This window comes from Polyodon spathula, chromosome 5, assembly GCF_017654505.1.
Source record: "Polyodon spathula isolate WHYD16114869_AA chromosome 5, ASM1765450v1, whole genome shotgun sequence".
NCBI lineage: Eukaryota > Metazoa > Chordata > Actinopteri > Acipenseriformes > Polyodontidae > Polyodon > Polyodon spathula.
The window spans coordinates 73,901,423-73,915,215 of NC_054538.1; the positions used below are offsets into that span (position 1 = coordinate 73,901,423).

Below are 13,793 nucleotides of genomic sequence, written 5' to 3' on the forward strand. Positions count from 1 at the left end.
TTTTTGAGATAACAGATCAGTTTCCACCACTGATGAAATCTGAATAACCACAAAAATACAGAGCCAAAAAGCATTATATGGTAGAATAACTCTAAATCTGCCTGCATCACTTTGTCCAAGCTGCTACAAATATTTTCTTGTAAGTATAACTTACTTCCACAGATGCATCATGCTGTAACTAGTCTGCAGCTGGTGGTATAGCTATTTCTTGTTTTCATGACTGTAAGCATTAATTTATGGTTTACATAATACAGAACTGACTCAAAGTTTCTGTTTGGTTCCTTTTGTATATCTCTATATTACTCATTTAAGAGAAAGTGGCAGGACAATACGACAAACCAGCAGCCTTGGTTCAGATATCAGGTCTAAATCTGATCGACAGAGGAAGCTCTAGTTTTGAGGTAAAACGGTATATTGTGTGTTGGTAAATAACACATTCTCTTACACAATATAAATATTCTGTTTACTGAACATCAAAAATATCAAGGAATCTCCTCCAAATGGCTCATCTTCCATCATACCTAATTTGCTTAAAACCAACTTAAAATCCAATTTACCCATCATACAATATTGAGACCACCGAATGTATAGTGATAGATATTGTGACCATTTTGATATTTTATTGTACTCTAGTTTTGGAGGGACAAGCAGAGCTGTCTGTATGCTACTCCTTCTACCCTTGACCTTGACAGAAATCTGTCCTGCATAGATCTATATTTGCTGTTCTGCTCATTACTAAGAAGTAAGCATGTGTCATTTCTAAACTGAAGGTAGAGGCATTGCATGCACAGGACAGCACAAAGTGCCAGGGTCAGAAGTGATGCTGCTCTAGATCATAAGGGCAGCTGGCACTGAATCAAAAGACAGTGTAAATGCCAAAGCTGCTGCATTATGCTTTCTGGGCACACATCCTCTCCCTGGAAAATCTATTTTAATTTAAATAATGGACATAAATGTAACACTTTGAATTATAATATGGTATTTTACAAGTGAAGCACTGAGTGAGCGAGACAGCTCCACAAGGGCATCACTGTATCACCCTATTTTCAGCTTCTGTAAGGAAAACACAATGCAGGTACAGTGTGTTACACAGCCCACAGAAGAAAAGAAAAAGATTGGGCAGCCCAGCATTAATCCCTGGGCAACTTGTGGGGACTCAGACATCTTAAGATTTAGATTTTAGTAGTCAATCTCCTGAAAATGCCACGTCTGTGCAGGATGCAGTGTATGCACATCAGGTCACTTGTCTGTGCCTCTGTAGGGATTAATCCAAAGTAGATTGCCTGTTCTTGCATACAAGTGCTGCGGGAAAGAAGTCAGTGACAGGGGCCCAATACGATGAACGGAAGTCGATGACAGGGAGTGCACATACTGTAATTTAAGTCCTTGTCAAGTCCCTGGCAATTATAAAGACAAACACTTTGCTATAGGACCAGTCTGATACACGAAACAGATAACAGCGCTATGAGATTTTGGTCTTCGTTATGGCAATAAAAATGCCTGAAATCTCAGAATAGACAAATTATTTATTTCTTTACAAATCTTTCATTCTTTTTTTCTTTTAATGAATGCCTTTTTGCAAAGTAAACCTAATTTCAAATTAGTTAGCTGTCCTGTCTGCTAAGGATCTGTTTATCTGATAAAATGCATGGCTGGGCTAAACAGCATACACCTTCTATAAAGAACACATTTTCACATGAACAGTAATTAATGCTTCATAAAGACTGAAACAGAAATGAGATGAAGGCATTTGTAATGTAGTTAAAAGGTGATTCCACAAAGAAACATATGTGTAGAAACCTTTATGGATTACGTTCATAAAACCCCAATTTGGCAAAAAGTGAAAACTATTTTTACAGACAAGTGCCACACCACTATAAACAAAATGTAAGACCAGAAAAGCATCACAGATTCCTCTTGTGATTTGATATCACCTTGCTTAATATCATGCTCTGTTTGTTATCATGATTTTTCAAAAACCACTCGCCATGCATCATAGGTTCTTTGAGAAATTATCTCTATATCATCTCACAACCCCGCTTACTGTCACATTTTGTGCAGACTGTCAAATGCTGCATGGTTGGGCTTTACTAAGTAATCACAGGACAGAATTAATTTCCAATGTAACTAACAACCAATAATCATCTTGGCTGATAAACTGATATTTTGTGCAGTCTGTCAAACGTTGCGTGGGCGGTCTTAATGCGATACTGTTCAGTTACAGAACACCAACCTCACCATTTTATTTTATTTTTTTTTAACAGTCTTATTCACACAAAAAAAGCACCAAGTGCAACACCTAATTAATAGCTCTTAGCAGTTGACAATTCAAGTTTTTTTAGATAATGACACAAACTGTTTCATTCCAGTTAATGATACAAAAGCTATTTGTCCTGTAATAAACTATATAGATTTGTTTAACTGTAAAGAACAACTACATGTACAGTATAAAAACACTGCTCTTTAATTCACCATTAGTTTTCTTTCTTTTTTGCTCGCACTCGTAATGTGCTGTCATAGGCAAACGTGAAACATGGTTTATATCATGAGTCACTTTATATAGCAAATTATACATGCACGACAATCATGATATAAAGCAGGTTCATCTGTGTGTGTGTGTGTGTGTGTGTGTGTGTGTGTGTGTGTGTGTGTGTGTGTGTGTGTGTGTGTGTGATGTGTTGTGTATACACATTGTGTTACATATATATATATAGATATATATATATATATATATATATCTATATATATAGATATATATATATTCTCAAATATATTTTGTATAAAACTGCCGTTAGAGTTTAATAAAACAGATATTGACGGCAGTTTCACCTTAAATTGCAAAATTGTTCCCTCGGCCTGTGGCTTTGGTGATCATTGCCCACTGTCTCACTTTTTCAGCCCACTGGATAACAGTTTTTCTACTATAATGCTAAGCTTTGTACACTGTGTAACAGCAGACATTCTCTTTGAGTTAAGAGCCTATTGTTACACTGAAGCTGTAGAATGTATGTACTGTATCAGTCTGGTCTGCATATTTAATCTAATGCTGCTCAATTTAATTTGAATACATTAAATCTCTTTCTACACCAGACCGCCATTGGGATAGTCAACCTGACGTTCAGTGATTAAATGCATCTTTAGTTTCTCCATCCTTGGGCAAACACTATCGTACCATAGATTCGATTTGTGGTTTGAATGCTGTAAAATCTACTTCATTTCTACCCCGGGAACTCCATCATGTAATCTAACTAACCTATAGCCTTTTCAAATTGGCACAGAAGGTTAACTAGGTACAAATGTCTTAAAAATGTCAAAAATGCATTAATCTAATTGCAAGGGGACCCAGACCGCACACTCCATCTTTTTCTTTTTTTTGCATGACTCAGCAAAACCACCTGAAATGAAATTAAAGTAATATTGCTGATTTTTGGAGTATAAAAGAAAGACTTAGGGACTAGCTGAACACAATACGATTCACATTATGCACCTCAGGGTATAACGGCCATTCAATTACCAATAGATTAATAACCAATAATTCGAGACCACATTAACGTCTGGTGTATCGAAAGTGTGTGTGTGTGTATATATATATATATATATATATATATATATATATATATATATATATATATAGAACAGCCTGCCACTATAGATTTAGTCTTTCTGGCCAAATATTCAGCACCAGGTATTTTTCATATTTCAGAGCATTATTTACATTTCACACAGAAAATCAATTTGAAATACTGTAACTCCATGATTATATGCTAAAGTGCTACGCTTAGCAGAGTAAATTCCAACACTCCTGCATTCTTGAAACATACCTTTTTTTTGTCCCTCATTGAGCCCTTGCCTCGGACCATGATCTTACACCCCGTCTCTGCTTCCAGCTGCTTTGCTGTTAGTCCTCTGGGCCCAAGGATTCTTCCAACAAAATTGAACTATAGAAAGGAAAGATAATAATAAAAAAGTGTCTATCAGAGAAAGAATACAGCTTCAGGGTACAGTTTTACTGTGTTTTCAATAGTGGTTAGCTGTGCAGTTTTTTTTTTTTGTTTGTTTTTTTGTAGTTGCTACCGTACGCTGAGAAAAAATCAATTGACTGTTCTAATCAATGCCTTTAGATAAATATTTTTTTTAACTGATGCAACAGAAATCACATTAACTTAGGTCTGTACATTTTCTGTCTCCTTCTTTGTCTACCTTAAGATTGTAAACATAAAAAATTCAATTTAAAAAAAAAGAAAGAAAGCAAGCCCAGGAGACCTGAGAGGTTTAAAACTGGCTATCTTTAATAAAGTTTATCAGTAATATTATTACATTTAAATAAGAGTCAAGGCATGACTGCATGCTCTTTTTACTTTTTTACTAGGTCTCTTTTAGCCATGCATCTCTCCTGGGAACTAAACAAGAACCACAATGCAGTGCATTTATTTTGGATACATCCTATGGCCCGTCCCTGTGTTTATTTATATTATGATTTATATGTATAGATGACGGTCAAAGCCAATATTATTTGTTATTGTTTTGTATTATTTCTATTTAAAAAATCTTGTGAGGATGCGTGACTGATCAGCTACTGATTATTTAACTAGGTGACAGTCACGCAGCCTTATTAAACCCGTGCAGACTATGTCTGAGGGGTAATAACATTATTACTAGCTAGTTAACCCCTCTGCCAGAATATAAAAGACCTGCAGCTTTGACTGCACAGTGAAGTGTGTTCGAGAGGCGGAATGAGTCGGGTGGTAAAGGAAAGTAAACCTTGAAGCGAAGTAAACAATTGTTACGTGTGCTGGTCTCGCAACCAGCATACTACTTGCTTCTGTTTGTCTGTTTGGCCCTTGTGCCCTTTTTGTTTGGTGTTTTGTTTTGTATAAATCTTTATTTTGTTTATTATTTAATAAACTCGCTGAGTGCCGTTGCTTCAGTTTTGCCCCACCATTCCTTGTTTTGACTCTGTGTTTCTGGTCTGACGTCACCCCTGCAAAGCCATCCTGTCACAATTGCCAAGCAACTTGAGCACCATCACAAGGATGCAAGCTAGTGAGATAAACAGGCAATTCTTTATGGTTAGAAGCTGGCTGCCCTATCCTCACTCACCAAGCTAATTATATATATATATATATATATATATATATATATATATATATATATATATATATATATATATATACACACACACACACACACACACACACACACACACACACACACACACACACACATATGGTGGTTAAACTTTAGAAATTAACAATTCTCCCATTGACATTGAGATTTTAGTAACACTTTAGGTCAGAGGTTCCCGGGCAGTTCAAATGCTGCTTCAATTGAAATGATTGATGAATCACACTTTGCGATTGGAATGAACTGAAGAAAGGAAAATAAACAAAAACGAACAGAGAAAAAAAGTAAAAATAAACACAAGTTTTAATTATTTGTGTTCTCTGTATTGATTTGTGTTTATTATTCTTTCTTCTCTCGCTTCTGTCTTTAGTTTCTTTGTGCCTGCATGTTCACTGCAAGGACATTTCGTCACTTGATGACCTTCGACACCGGGCGCTGGTGCATGCATATTTTGATCACCTCAAGTGAAAGACGGATGTGTAGTTGAAAGTGAATTTCATGATTGTGAATTAAGTTTTTTTTTTTTTTTTCTTGGAGACAATGGCATTGAGCAAACCCACCACGAGTAATAAACAAAAGTATGAGGCTTAAGCCAGAATGGGAGGAAGAGTTTGCTTTCACTGAAAACCAGTGGTGAACCTGGTGAACAAATCACTTACACACTGTAGTCTGTACAAGGCAAGCAACCTCAAAAATAATTATCATAACTTATTTTTATCTGAATATCCTCCTGGATCAGACTTGAGGAGAAATGAATTGGCCTCTTTAAAAGCACGCCTCATCAATCAGCACATGCTCCTTTTGGCGTTCAGTAAAGAAGGTGATACAATGACTCAAGCAAGTTTGTATGGCATGGATAGGGCTCTTCAGTTTTTATTCTTGGTCATGTGATGTCCCATAAAGTTATTGAGCCATCTCCATTTCTTAATTAAACTCTTGGAATAGCGTTGATTGTGAACCAAGACAACTTTTGTTTTTTCAGCCGTATATTGCGCTAGGCCAACTACCCTATATTTTACTGAATTAAAAAAAAATAAATACTATCATGTTGGTCCACAAAAGACAAATATTTACTGGATTTAAAGTAACTTCTATTGACTTCTTGCTGCTATAGTAGGTCTGAGCTACATACAGATTCTAATGAGATTCATTAAGTGGATATCACGATTTTTTAAAATTCTCTATAAATGATGAATGACTTTACAGTAGGGACTGCCGTCTAATAAATTAGAATGCTGTGCATGTTGAATATTTACAAATTAACAATTACTTAGCATTTTCTATGGTGGTGGGGAGTAAGTGTTAAATATAAAGGCAGTTTTAAATGTTCTTCCTTTTTCTAAGCATTAATTCAACACATGCTTTGAGATGTGAAATAAAATCCAATTAAGCCAAAACTGGATGGATTCTTGTTACTTTTAGTACCCAACAGAGCAGCGTACAACATTGGGTAGAGCATTTTTATACATTTCCCTTGGGGTAGATTGGAATACTCGCCACTGAATGAACGAGGCAGTAAATGAAAACACTTCAGATAACCCCTAACCTCAACTCAATCTCACACCCTAATCATGTTCCTCAACTACAATGCCCGTAAACGCTTAAAATGGTGAACCACATCATGGGCACTTTAGATCCATTCTTGATATTGGGGGTTCCAGATAAGGCCAGCCTATTAGCTGAACACTGAGTACAGGATTTATTTTATTGGCATATCTGAGAACTGTCAGTCAAAAGAATGACAGCCATGCTTCTTGTCAATGGCAAACAGAAGAGGAAACCAATTTAAACCCTGATGGAAGGCTACTGTCTGTGACAGCATTGTGAAGTGTTACCAAAAGGATTCAAATGGAAACATTTAACAATTTAAAGGAAGGAACTACAGCTCATTAATATTCAGTTTACGTGGTGAGAGACACAGACTGCATCTTCTAAACAGTATCTACATTAATTGAATCCTGACTGGCTACAGAGTTTTTTATGCTTCCAGAGGCCTGCAAGTACTAGAGTTTAGGCCAAATCCTTGACGGGACACAGGTTCAGGACTAACCCTAGTGTTTGCTGGCTGATCATTCAATTCAGGTCTCATTGGATTGGGTTTTCCACTTTTCCTTATTAAGTCTGTTTAAGGGGCAAGTAATATGGAAGTAATTGTAATTTAAGCAGACATAATTAGTGGAAAGTGTTAATATAGCATTTGAACATAATACATTATATAAGTCATTACAGCACAGTTATAAATGGGGCCAGGTATCTCTTGCTGTGTTTGCACATTCTAACGACAGGAATATAGTCAAAGTGTTCATATGCATGACATTTTGTACATAAAACAATTACTGTTTTGGACATTCTTCAGCAAACGTATTGAGTAGCATATCCTGAAGATTCAGCAGATAGAGGAACGTGTATACACAAATGTATAGATTGTGCTAGCTAGTGTAACAGGTTGTTGGCAGATTTTGGCATAGTGAGGATTACGAATTCTGTGCATTTGGCACAGTGGTTTATAATGTTTAGTTGCACCATCATTTCAATTACTTTCATATCCTTTTGAAGTAAGCGAATCTCTGTGGAGTAATACTGTAGAAATATATAAAAGGACGTTCATATCTAAAGGCTGTGTTTACTGTTAGATAAAACTGTATTGGAAATATAAACTGATAAACACAGCACTATTGGCAATACCCTAATGAAATCTAATGAAAATGTATTAATATTCTATTGTAAATGGTATAGTAACTAAGTCATTTAAATAATGTGTGTGTTAGTACAATATTGCCCTTTACCAAGAGGGACACAATATAAATAAATAATATTTCTATCAAAACCAAACAAGAAAATCTGCATGGGGTTTGTCATTAGCTAACTAATGTACCCACTACTTGTCTTGAAACATGTGTCTTTCATTATCTTACGTGACGAGGACATTTGTCTATGCTGAATTTCTCAAACTGATACAAACTATACAGTATCTGAGTAAACTCTTTGACACTTTTTCTGTCTGTGGTGGCACACACTGAAATTAAATTCAGTATCTCTTCAGCAAACCACAACAATTAAAAGAAGAAAATACTGTTCTTATCATAAATTCAAGACTGCAGATATTTAAAATGACAGGGAAGCTGTTATTGCATAACAACCACAGTGTTATGAACACAAACCAGAACTAACACAATTCCAGTACCTGAACTGGTATATGCACATATCTCTAATGCTGGTTTCTGCTTTACTTAGTCCCTATTTCACCCTCTGAATATCACTAATGACCAATTCCCCTGAAGCCTTACTCCGAATGGAAAAAGCACATAAATAATGTTTGATTTAAAAAATAAAGCTGCAAACACCTGTCACATAATTGCAATAACCTGTGGACACAGTGCCGAGCCAGTTTATTAAAAGACCTGTGGTAGTCACAGTCTGGAACTAAAAACAGACTTCTAATTTCTGTTCAAAAACATACTGTACAGTATGTAAATACAGAATTATTAGTCATAGCTCTTATTATACTGCTGACTACTGTTATAAAAAGGGAAACAGGGTTTGGTAAACATTTAAAGAAGATGCTTACAAAGAACGTGAATTACAACAAGTATTATAGTACTTACCCTTTTCTGGCTAATGCTATTTAAATATCAGAAACAAACAATCTGAAAGCAGACAGTGCCCACTTCTGTACTAGAACCTAGTAAATTAGAGTTCTGTATTTTAATTTCACATGGTTACATGGTTAGTATTTTTCACTTGTTATATCCTGATTACAAAAACCTACATGTATCTTCTCTTGTAAGTCTGAGCATGTTTCTTTGATTCTAGTTTTATTAAAAATCTCTTACATTTATTGATTTTTTTTTTTTCAGGTACAATACAGGAATAGTAAGGTATTGCATTTTGGTGGTGTTCTATAGAATAAGTTAATTTTAACCTTTGTTGTCTAAGATAACTCTTGGTAGCTCAAATTATTCCTGAGATAAACAGAGAAAGTAATTCCTGAGATAAACGTCGGATTCTGTAGTCAGAGACACTAACACTGTAGCCCTGTGAAATGAAAATGCAGAACTGTAATTTACTGTAATTGATATTACCTTAAAGAGTAAGTAGTGGGGTTCTGAAAAATATAGTTACACGTGTTGCTACAACTGTTTAAATAACAAACCTGTAATTTGTCTTTTTAATGTTAACATCATGACAGCTTTAACTTTTACACTTTAACTTTAAAGTTTGTTTGAATGCTCATTTCAAAATGGCCGCTCTAGTGCACTGGGGTTTGAGATCTGTCCTCTAAATCAGTGCAGGAAGAGCGATAAAAATAAATAAATAAAATATAACAAGAAGGGCTCTGGCTTTTCTGTTCCGTACCACATCATGGATTGTTACTGCTGTGTTACCTGCATGACAGTGTTAGAGCAACCATTTTGAAAAGAGTTTTGAAACAGACCTTAAAGTTCTAAGTGTAAAGTGTTGGCAGGATGTTAACAATGAAAAGATAAATTACAGGTATAGCTGTAGCAACACGTGGGAATGTGTAACACTTGCAAATGTGATTTAAAAGCAGGTGATTTAAAAACAGTCCTTGAGGCAGATGTTTTAAATCTCTTAAGCTTTCTTGTTTGCCTGAATTCTGGCTTCCTCTTGAAGGCTTTTAAATATTCATTCTGCTAAAAGATATACATGGTCAAATTTCAATTAGCAACACTCTTTTTAATATTAGGATTTGTGAAAACAGGTACATTTAGAGAACATCCACATGACCTCTACCTTTACTGTAAGTGAAACAAAGATTCAGACAGAAATATGGGGCATGCTGAAACTGAGGAAGGTGTGCAAGGATGGGAAGCTCAACTGCTAACCAATAGCAGCGGGGTTACATGCAAGGGTTCACCTATAAAGCATAGTCAGCCTGTCCAGTATATCATTTTAGTTTTGTACACGAATACAGAACCATTTAAGGGTGCCAAGCACAGGCAGTGCATGTAGTATGTGTACATATGCAAAGTTCATTTCTGTCAAGACGAACCACATCTGTGCACAAATAACAATCACGTAGCCAACACTTATTACACTCTGCTCTTAATCTACACAGCAGTCAGCTGTGCAGACGAGAAAGTGATTGGCCAAACCAGATTCACCCCCCACAGAGCAGTTGCTCATTTCATTAAAGAGGACAGTGGTGCCCTGGTGCTTGCTACTGAAATTGTGAAATGCCCTGAATACAAAGGCAAACTCAGGCTAGCCTGGCTTCCAGCAGAGGCAACACAGCTCTTAATCTAAGCTATGGTAGGCTCAGTCCAATGTGTTGGGCCATTGTGTTGGCCCAATAGGAGATCCGCTAATTATTAAGTGTGCACAGCTGCAATACAGTATAAATAGCCTGCTTGTCAGTCTGCCTTTATAATACTGTGGTACGTCAAGATACTGCATACCGATTCAAGGCTAGTTGACCACTGACCATTAAAAAAAATGCTAATTACACTGTCTCTCCTCAAGGTAGTGTGGGCCAATGGTTAAAGTCTAGGGCTTGTAACCAGAAGGTCATTGGTTCAAATCCCACCCATGTCACTGACTGACTCATTGTGTGACCCTGAACAAGTCACTTAACCTCCTTGTGCTCCATCCTGTGGAGGAGATGTTAAATCAATGTCCTATTGTAAGTGACTCTGCATATAATGCACAGTTCACAGCCTACCTCTATAAAGTGTTTTGTGATGGTGGTTCATTATGAAAAGGCACTATATAAAAATATTATATTATTATTACATTCTTTTGGGGCTTCAAACACCTGCTAAGACGCTGTTACAGAAAGAACCATACTTGATTTTGGGGTATTCTCATATAATACTTTCCTTAAAGTGACAGGAATCCAGAACTGGATAAGCCACTGAGAGCGGAGGATAAATCCAGGTAGAGGATCTGATAGAAAGCATTCAACAGCAAGGTGAGCGAATGCGTAAATCAGCAGAGATTGGAATCAATCTAGTAGAGGGAAACACATGTCTCCACCTTTCAATTACCAGTCAGTCACACGGAACCCTCCATCAGTCACTCCATCAGAGATGAGCCACAATGCAGGGGCTGAATGTCAGATTCAAATTCTGCAACTGTGTTCTAGTCACTCAGTCAAGCACCATAGCTGAAATAATCAGGATTCCACCGAGAAACTAAAAAAACATTCAGTTCACTTGAAAAGGGTAAAATATCATTTTCTTATTTATAGATAATAATAAAAAAAAATCCCCACCAGCGGCTTGTCTGATTTGGAAATAGACTTTATTATTAGGCTACATATTCCTGCTGCGAATTTTACTTTTGTAAATCCTGCTGTAATAAACAGTGGTGCTACAAATGACAATGATTCCAGATTTAGATGACACATGTCTTGAAATTGTTTGAACGACGCTCCTGGTATTATTTTTTATTATTATTTATTAATTGAAATTCTTTATTACTGTACAAATATATTTCTAAATTTTGAAATGTTTGCTTTTCTTTTAGGTTTTACTATATCTATAACAGATGAAGCAAACCAGTGTGCAGCGAAAAGCTTTGGGTTAATAAACTACCAGATATAAACATTCAAGTTAACACTGCAGCTGATTCAACTTTACCTTGCATAAAAAAGAAATGTAAAAAAAAAAGGGGAGGTGGGGGGAGACATACTGGTGCAGAATTGTAGGACAGCAGTCTATTTTTTTTATGCGCTAGCTTTTCTGTTCATGCGTTCCTGAAACACACAAGCCCTAAATGTTGCGTCCCATCTGTCAGATACTAAACGATTAGTTGTTGACACAAAGTCTAATAAACTCCAGGGATGTGCATTTTGGTAAATTTTTATGAACGTTTAAACTCTAAGCTATATCATAGTTTAAACAATCTCTGTCTGTGTATAGATAACACATATGAACACAGACACACTTTCTTATGCTATATACTAACAGTAGACCATTCGCACGATGAGATGGGATTCTAAGCACTGTTTGTTGCTTTCATCTACGTGTGTTTTCATCTTTTTCTGCATTCCAATAACAGCAACAGCATCGCCATGTCTGTGTCTTTTAAACAAAGATTGCACTACACACTCTCACTCAATATTATAATAACATATTTTTCGTTTGCGTTTTTCTGCATTACTACTCCTTGCAACTGCTTCGGTTACTGTAGTACATTTAGAAGCAGATGGCTGATATGTAGATGGGTGATCTTCTTCATGAGAATCCCCTGAAGATGCTGACTGCTTAGCAAAAACAAAATTCTGATTGTCAACTGACTTGCTGTCAGTATACACTCCGCATTCATTTTAAACCACACGAGTGGTGCGGAATTGCACGATAAAAGAAGCATTTTGCCATAGATATCGCTCCCCATTTATTTCAATGAGACTGAACTCAAATTGACGTAAAAATACAGTAGCAAATAAGTTTCTCAGCCGCAACATTTTACTAAGGCAAAATATCACTATGCGAGTGATATTTTGTAGCTGAGACATTTTCCCAAAGTGGCAAATCTAGCTCTAACCAATCAGATGGATGGTTTGGGGTTGCAAGATACATCATGGATGAAAACTTCAGAATGTCCATCAACATGATTTGTGTGATTAATATCTTATACTATTTCATCACACAAGAATTTGTAGCCAATTTGGCAGTATTGGTAGGGCAATGACTTACTTTGGAAACCGCCGTCGCATACACTGTTGCATGTCGACCAATTTTGCAGTATTGTCCCTCACCGCTCCCCCAAGTGGTGACGTGCCACTCATGCGTGTCTTAAACTTAAACAAGTGGGGAAAATAAAAAAAAGCACAAAGTTAAATTAGGCGACGGCAAAAATGAAATGCGAGTTACAGTCGGCACCACCTAATAATCGGGACTGCTGTGCCTGCAACTCTGGGTGACAGTTCTTCCCAATGCTATTTATGTTGTTTAATTGGGACATCACGTCGTTTAATTGGGATACAGTATTTTCAAATAATGAATGGGGATCGCTTTTCAAAACAAGACAGGTCGTGTAGCACAGTGCAGTGAGTTTGCGCTGTGACTGAACTCTTGTGAAGAAGGAGTTGCCTGTGGTTTCTCAGGCTGCTGGTGCAAAGAAAGCTGGCGTGTCAACATTGCAGGTGTGATTCATTTTGTTTAGGAATAAAAAAAAAAAACAACATGGACTCATATTTTAAATGATGCATTTAACATTTAATCATAATGTGATGTGATTTCATTATCTTTCTTTTCATTAAGAATCACAAAAAGTGTGTATATGGTCATCTCAATTGCCTCTCAATTAATTGGGACAGCCGCTTCTAAGGGATTATGACAGAAATCCAATGAATCTTGGTTTTTAATCTCCCTCCCGACCTGTGAGGGCGCTAAGCAGCGAGAACAGAGTTCTTTGGATGAGCTGGCCTGACAGTTCTTTCCCCGGGTCGGGAAGTCAGTCAGTTTGGAAGAAGGTGAGACTCGGTTGCAAGAACATATTGACCCGGAAGGGAAACGACATGGCAGCCGCAGATTGTAGAAGCAGCTGCACTCGTTCACCAAGGGGTCATGTGTGACAGCGTAAAAGGGGACTGAGAATCGTAGTCTGTTCCGTCGCATCTGGTTTGTGTTTGAAAACTAAGAAGGACTATGAGAGACCCCATGATTAAAAAGAGCAGTTTTGTGAGTGTCTTGTTTGTACCA

General features: G+C 36.7%; 1 protein-coding gene across 8 annotated transcripts in view; it reads right to left on the reverse strand.

Annotated features, from left to right (window-relative positions):
* LOC121316300 (protein quaking-like) overlaps positions 1-13,793 on the reverse strand; it is a 143,424-nt gene that overhangs the window by 71,895 nt on the left and 57,736 nt on the right. For all 8 annotated transcript variants that reach the window (XM_041251290.1, XM_041251294.1, XM_041251297.1 and 5 more), the window contains exon 3: positions 3,822-3,938. In XM_041251290.1, coding sequence (XP_041107224.1) covers positions 3,822-3,938 — 117 coding nt within the window. The remainder of the gene's footprint in view (positions 1-3,821; positions 3,939-13,793) is intronic.